At 39.4% G+C, this 7,614-nt stretch overlaps 1 protein-coding gene across 1 annotated transcript in view; it reads right to left on the reverse strand.

Moving 5' to 3' along the window:
* LOC104541026 (muskelin) overlaps positions 1-1,686 on the reverse strand; it is a gene marked incomplete at both ends in the record, with an annotated part of 37,232 nt that extends 35,546 nt beyond the window's left edge. Inside the window, one exon of the mRNA XM_010184984.1 lies at positions 1,617-1,686. Within this exon, the coding sequence (XP_010183286.1) occupies positions 1,617-1,686 (70 nt within the window). The remainder of the gene's footprint in view (positions 1-1,616) is intronic.
* Between the last annotated feature and the right edge of the window lie 5,928 nt (positions 1,687-7,614).

The raw sequence follows: 7,614 nt of genomic DNA on the forward strand, positions 1-7,614 counted from the left end.
TGGGAAGACATCTCTAACAAGCTCACATGGTTTGCACAGAAGCCACTAATTATTCCTTGCTTAATCTACATGCTTGAATATAACTTGTATAACTTGTCAGCTTTAAGCATAGGTTGGGAATACTCTAAAGCATCCAGTTACAAGAGACGTATTCCTACTCCAGAATCAGGTTTTTAAAAGCACAAAATATTCAAGACGGCTCAGAAAATTAAAGAACAACTTTTAGCAACAACTAAGAGCATCTCAAGTGAACAACTCAGTCCCAAACTACACCATAAGGCAAACTTGCTTTGTAACAAGAAAGCCCAAAAACCACGTGCTTCCTGTGTGAAAGGAAGTAAAGGATGGCACAGACTGGGATGCAATACAGGCTCGATAACCATCACCCTGCAATCAATAGTTCCTAGATAGACTAAAACTGCTTCAGGCTATGGACTCAATTCCTATGCTCTTTATCTATCTAGCTAGCTATATACAGACACCCACATATATACATATGTACATATGTTAAAAAATAATAGCAGTAGATGCACAGACACATCAAGAGGATCAAAACTGTCTTCACAAGCAGGTTTATGAAACATATTAATGGAACAAACACTATAGTTTTCCCTCTCCTCCTAAAAAACAAAACCCCACCAAACACAAAAAGCCAAAAAACAAGCCACACTTGTACAGACACAACAATATAGAACAGTTTATCATTAAAATCAAGATGCAAGCCCTTCCACTGAGTGAAATGACTTGCTGCTATAGGGAGCCACTGGTCTAGACTAGAGATTTTTAACAAGACTTCAAAGCAAAGTAGCAAGATTTTCCTAGAGAAAAATTCTGTGAAAATTAACTCATGCACAATACTTGGATTAAATGTTCTTATACTTTGTAGGTAGATAAGCAGAACTTTGCATGAGAGAGATACTGCGCAACAGTATTTTAAAGAAAAGAATTTAAAACAACCAGCTTAAGAGATATAGAAACTGATCAAATAGTACTGGAGTAATGAGGTAAAGATCTAGCATAAAGAGAAGGATAACACATTTATCAGAGAAAAAAAACAACAAAGTACAAGGATAAGCAGATTTTTTCTGGATAGTCTAACAACCTAATTAATAATGAAAAAGCAAATTAGATGCTAAAAATCAATAGAAATCTTATTTTAATAAGGCGATTAACCAGCAGAAGAGGTGACATTCACGTCTCTTTAAACAGATTCTACATTTCTAAATGCACTATTAGGGGAAACAAATACAAGCTCCTCAGATCTAAGACTCAAGGCCAACAATCTACAACAGTTTCCTGTCGTGCTGACAAAGGGGGACCTGCATGCCTCATTAGCAGCTTAATCTGACCATAAGGTTAGATTATTTCCAGCACAACCGCGATTGTCAAGGATGAAACTCAAAAATTCCCCCGGCAAAACAGCACTTCTTGAAAGATCACAAATAAATTGCTGGAAATATAAACACCTAATGTGTCAATAACCTGCATTTTACTGAGAGAAGGTAGCCTCTAATGCTGTCAATATGAACAGAAGCAACCTACATTTAAAATAAAAACTCCAGTACATTTTAAGTTGTACAACATGGCTATGCAGGCGCAGAAGTTCAGATGCTTACCTGGGGTGGATAATTGCTTTCCGAAGACCATCTTGAGGACTGATCGTTGGGCTTGTCCACTAAGATATTCCTAAAAAACAAGAAACCAGAAGTAATTTAAACAACTGCTCTGTTGTATTTTAACTCTCCAATAAGACCCATCATACACACAGTAACGTTCTCATGCAACTACCCAAACTGCTGGGCATAGACTAAGGTACCCCCTCTTTTATTAAAGATTTTCTACACCGCTGTTTTACAGGACCCATCAAAATACGCCTCCAAGCCTCATGGTTGTGAAACGCAGCTCCAAGTTGCGAAACAAGAAAAATCCAAATTGTGAAATAAATGCGAAACAGATGAATTTACGTAGGCCCAAGTCCACAAGGAAGTGGAAAAAACGGTCTCATTCACCTCAATGGGGTAAGAACTTTTCAATAAGGTTAAAATAATGAGCAGTAAAATAGTCAGCAAGCCAAAAACTGTCCTTTACTCGACCGGCAATACTGGAACGGAGAGAGCAAGCTGCTAACCTACTTAAGTATTCCTGGAGTGTGGAAGATGACCATCTAATTCATGCCAAATTTTAACAAGTATTTTTCATATGAGCTACAAGCCTAAAACAACACACGAGAAAGCAGAAATTCAACTTTTCAACCAGAAAAGTTACCTCTGAGTTGCTTTCTCGCAGTTTGGAGTAGCACAGCATTTAGGTAATTAACATAAATTCAGAAGAGGGTTTTTTGGCTAAAATGAAACAGATTCATCATGATAATCAAATAAGGGATCTGCCTTTCCCTCTCCTACAACCACGCAGTAGAACTCACCTTCCAGATTAAATTAAAAACTTTAAAAAAACCCCTAAAACATAATTATTGGCAACGATGCACAACCTGCTGGACAGGGCTTACGAGCTCTAACACATCCAGCTAACGAACTCGCCAACTCGTAAAACTCCTGTAAAAAGAAGGACGCAGTCATCAAAAGGTTTATGCCATCTCCATCTGCTGTGTAGGAGGAAAAGAACACCAGCATCTGGATTACTACAAAGGACCGGAGGAAAAAGTGCTCACACAAAAGCGCAGAAGGGAAAGCGGTTAAGTCAGAGGTTGAGCATTAACAGACAGAGAAATTAGCTCGCTCTTTCCACATCGGCCAGACCAAAATCACCGCAGTAGCAACGGTATCCAAGCAGTCCCTGCCACGATGAGGGAGACGGTGAGGAGCTACGGCAGAGTAGCCCCTTAAAACACAGACATTTACAGAGAGCTGGCCTAGGGGCTGCTCATCTGCGGGCTTTGCAAGAGACATCATGATTTTTACACAGCATAGGAACAAAATTCAGGTTCCCTCTCCTTTTAGGGAGTTGCCATCATAGCACGGCATTTATTAACAGCAACGCCAGCACCAGCCCAGGCCTGCAGCTGCTTTATTCGTGCAGCTCCAATGGGGAAAATTTGGGAACTGGTAAGATTTGTAACAGAAGTCACCAGTCTCAAAGCTAAGCTACCACTAGAAACCAACACACGCTTGTTTTGAGAAAAATCACACCTGCAGCATCCTATACCATGCTACCGGCAAGGCAAAAGGATATTTAAGAATTTCTTAATACCTTTTAATATCTGGAGAAAGAAAAAAAAACTTACAAACTTGAAGGAGATCTGTATCTTACATTAAATACTTAAGGGACACAAAGGCAGATAAAACCAGATAACACTGCATGGCTTTTCTCCTTAATGGACCTTTATCCTAGCATGCAAGGAGGCAATTCACCCTACAGAATAAATTTTATTTATGATGCTATTACATTTGTTTAAACTCCAGACGATAAGCTCTTCACATGTTGAGCAATATTTGCAGGAGTTGGCACCGTTACATGGTCAGATAATGCCCGGCTGGAAAGAGGCATTTTATAACTGGGACAGATCCCAAAGATCATATTTTTAGAAGTGAATTTGTTTGCTTCTCCAGGTCAAAGATCACTTTGCCACAGCCAAAGAGGACCTCAATCAGCACAGCTAGACAAGATAAAAGTCCTTCCACAGAGAAAGAGAAGAAACGGGCAGCTCACACAAAGTAAAGGCTAAAAGGAAATTTAAAATATAAAGTTAGCAGCGTCAACAGAGTTTAAATATGTTAAAAAATGCACTGGTTATTAATTTATTAAGATTAAACAAACATTGTACATATGGACTATTGCCTTCAGAGTCAATTTACCATAATGGTTTAGGAAAATTTATGGACTTGGAGGAATTCAAGCATTCCAGCAGTCATAAGACAGTAAGAAACAAAACAAATGCACATCCTAATGACAGATGCCTTTTTCCATGTAAAGCCCTTTCTCTGCACATCAAAAAACCCTTGCACAGTACCTGTAGGCAGGCTTTTCAGATATGAAACTCAGATAAAAACCTCTCAGAAACTTGTGAAAATTCCATTAACTCAATGACTCTCCATGTAATTTTCACAAGGCATTAAAAAAGGTATTTGTAAGCCCTCGAGCTACCGCAAGTACCAAATAGTTTTATGCAAGCTTTTCCTGTGAAGAAAAAAAAAAGCAACCCATTAAATGCGGTTTGAGATATCTCATACACTGTAGATACAAGATCTAGTCTAGCATAAATCTACAACACTGCCAGGAGGGACCGCTCCACCCACTCGCGCCTGATCCTCCCCCTCCCTACACCAGCAGCTATAATAAAGATTAGCATAAATAACTGCTTTAGTCAGATCGGTTCTCCAATTCAGATTAACTACTAGTGCCAGCATAAAAGGAGAAAAAAGGATGAGCAGCTGGATCCGGATGAGGGGTTCATACTGGAGTAAACTCCTAATATCGCTCTCCCGCTGGCACATAACTACTAAAAAAAAAATTAGATGTTGTGGTATGTTGGCTACTTTGTGGGTAATCACTAAAAGCCAAGCAGAAGGAGCTACTTTATTTGCACCTCAAACAGTAACATGTCCAGAGGCAGTACTGCTGTGCCTTAAATTCGTAACTTAGCTTCCTTTATGGCTATTAGCATCCAAGCCCTTATTATAAACATTCCCATCGCTAAAGAAGAGAAGTGGATCGTTCTGGATGCTTGGTGCATAAAACCCTCTTGGCAGAACACAGTGCAAGTTTCTTTTTATTACCCAAGCAGATGCTGGCCTTGCAACTGCTGGAAGTAGAGAATTTTTCCTTTCACCAACCCAGAAACCATCTATATCCATTGCACCAACTGCTGGCTGATCTCTGCTGGAAGTAGAGGTGTCTCCATGCTTGGTATTACCAGAGGACTTCTCCGTGCAAAAACCTCTGTGGTTTCACGCATGGCAATCCCTAAGGAAGAGTTTTTCTTTGCTTTGGAGGGAAGGGGAAAATAAGATGACTCTGCAGAATATACTGCAAATTAGGTTTAAGGCTGCTATAATTTGCATCTAACCTAAATATTTTCATGAGGCTGCTATTAAAGAAATCCATGACTTTAGGAATGAGGCCTTGAGAATAAACAAATCCAAAACACCAGCTTTGCTTGGCACATCCAACTCGCTCTTCAGAGAGCAGCTGCGCAGAAAAGGGCACACGCGTCTCCAAGAGGGCTTGGAATTCAGACACGGCTCTTGTAGAAACCCGGAGGTACCACGTCATTAAACTGCAAAAGGCATTTGGAGCGCTATGAAAACACAGCCCGGCTGAAAATGGACACAGATCTTTCTTCGGGGTTGTCCATATCACCTTTTTTGCAATTTTTCCAACAACCATCCCAAAACAAGAATCCAGCCACTAAAATACACAAACATTTCCACTAAGTCCACTTTACAGAAGACTGTAGGACGTGATGGGCCAACTATTTCAAACACGTGGAACCATCACAGCAGCCAGCACAAAGCATCCATGAACATGCTCTTGCCCAGCCTAGGCACTGGAATGCACACACAGTCTTAACCAAGAAAAACAGGGGGAAACAAAACAAAACAAAACACCACCTTCCCTATTCCTTGGATCTGGAAAGAACTGGAGACATTTTTCTCCTGCAACTTCCAGAAACTCAATGCAACGAAAGCTGATTTCAAACCACCCAGCTGCAATGCCTAAAAAGCTCTGCGTACCCATGGCTCTCCCCTAAAGCAGGTAACAAAATCTAAAAAGTTTGTTTTTAATCAAGTTTCTCTCCTTTCCATTGGAAAACTTCTCTGCTTAAAACAGATAAGGACGTGAAGACATGAAAACTTCTTGGTTGAAATACAGTAAAACACGCATAATAACTGTGCAGTATGCAGAGACATTCAGGAAACAAGGTTTTTTGGGTAAGGGTGTTGTTCTTTGGTTTTGCTTTTTTTAAAACACGGGACTTTACTGCTAAGGAGAACAGGAGGACCTCTTGCACAGTAAAGCAAAGTTAGAGCTAAACACGTACACAAGTGCACAGTTTTAAATACTCCACTACCATGAGATTTATCAACTTACTGCTCAAATTTTCTTCCATCTTCTCAGCAGTACTGTTTCACACAAATATCTATTGATTATAAATTTACTTCTATCAGAAGTAAAATTGCTAAGCAGATACAGCATATAAAAATAAACTGATTAATTTAGAAATCACCTTACAGGAACATACTTAGCAGATCACAGCTGACTATACCGGAAGATAAAACAGGAGTCACTGAGCTCTGGCCTAGAAATAGTTCCATCAAAACCAGTTTCTCAATCATTTCTTTCAATGAATTTTTTTTTTTTTTTACTATTTTTATGCTACCTCTCATCACTGCCAGCATAATGATACACAGAGTCCTTTACTAAAAATCAAACTGCTCTTTAAACACGAAATTACATTTCCAGTAACACAAGTCAGAAAGTACTCCTTTCCACTCCATCTAGTTAGGACTTCTTTAAACAAGGTATTTTTGATTCATCAGTGCTTCTACCTGGCATGCTAGGAATTACATGTTACCAATAGTGGCTAAAACTGCAGCAGTACAGTGAATTCCCAGCAAGTTATCAGGCCCAGGTAAATAACTTCTATTCCGGTGACACTCACCAACTCTAAATCACGGATTAAACTTTTGACTGTATCACAGCACTGAGCAACCCAAATCCCCAGCAGCGATAGCTCCCAGCTCCAGGTTGGCAATATCAGCATTAGCACAGCAGAAAAACAAATTGGAGAAAAAATAAAATAAAGTCAGGCTTATTCACGTATGTTGGTAACCAGAGTAACTTCACACATTGCTGATGGTTACAGTCTAATTGTCCCCATATTTAGGGATTATAGTTTACATATAATTTGACTGGTAAGTGATGCTGAATCTCTAAGTTAAAAAGTTATCAAGGCTTGTTCTCCCCTCACACTAGCTTTGGGTTAAACTTAAGAACTGCTGAGTGACTGAAACAACAGATATTTTCCAAGTACTTTAAGCCTACCTACTTTGAAAAGAAAATTTTAAATGCTGATGGAGTCAATAAAGACCACTTCACCTAACCATCTTGGGTATTAGCGAACATAAGACTATCCAGAACCATCTTTTTTGCCCATTTCCTTTCATACTCAGCGTTCATTTGTACATGTCTAAGCCAGAAGGATATTTGAAATCCAGCCTTTTAGCAATCGACGAAGTATTAACACAGGTGACATGGCAAGCATGCACCCAAGTCTATGTGAGGTTCCAGGAGGTAGAAATAAATAAATACTCAGGTTCCTGAGTAGAAATAAATCCCTGGCTTGATAGAAAGACCAAGAATAGCATTAATTTTTGCCTTCAATATTCAAGTGAAAAGACGGAGATATTACATTCTTCAGCTGACTGGATTTGCAGCCAATAACTAAAATATCACAGTAAAATTTGCCAGAGTTTAAGACATCACCAACCACAGACACTTTATAACACAGTTCAGTTTTCATTTTAAAAAAATCTCACGTCTTGCAGGGAAAATAATTTAGACAGTGCGTGAACGTAGGGATTTCTACTGCCAGTAATCACCAGAAAAGCCACTGAAATTTGGCTTCCCTAATCTTCCACAGTACTGGCGGCGTAG

This window comes from Mesitornis unicolor, unplaced genomic scaffold (genome assembly GCF_000695765.1).
Source record: "Mesitornis unicolor isolate BGI_N332 unplaced genomic scaffold, ASM69576v1 scaffold1265, whole genome shotgun sequence".
In the NCBI taxonomy this organism is placed as follows: domain Eukaryota; kingdom Metazoa; phylum Chordata; class Aves; order Mesitornithiformes; family Mesitornithidae; genus Mesitornis; species Mesitornis unicolor.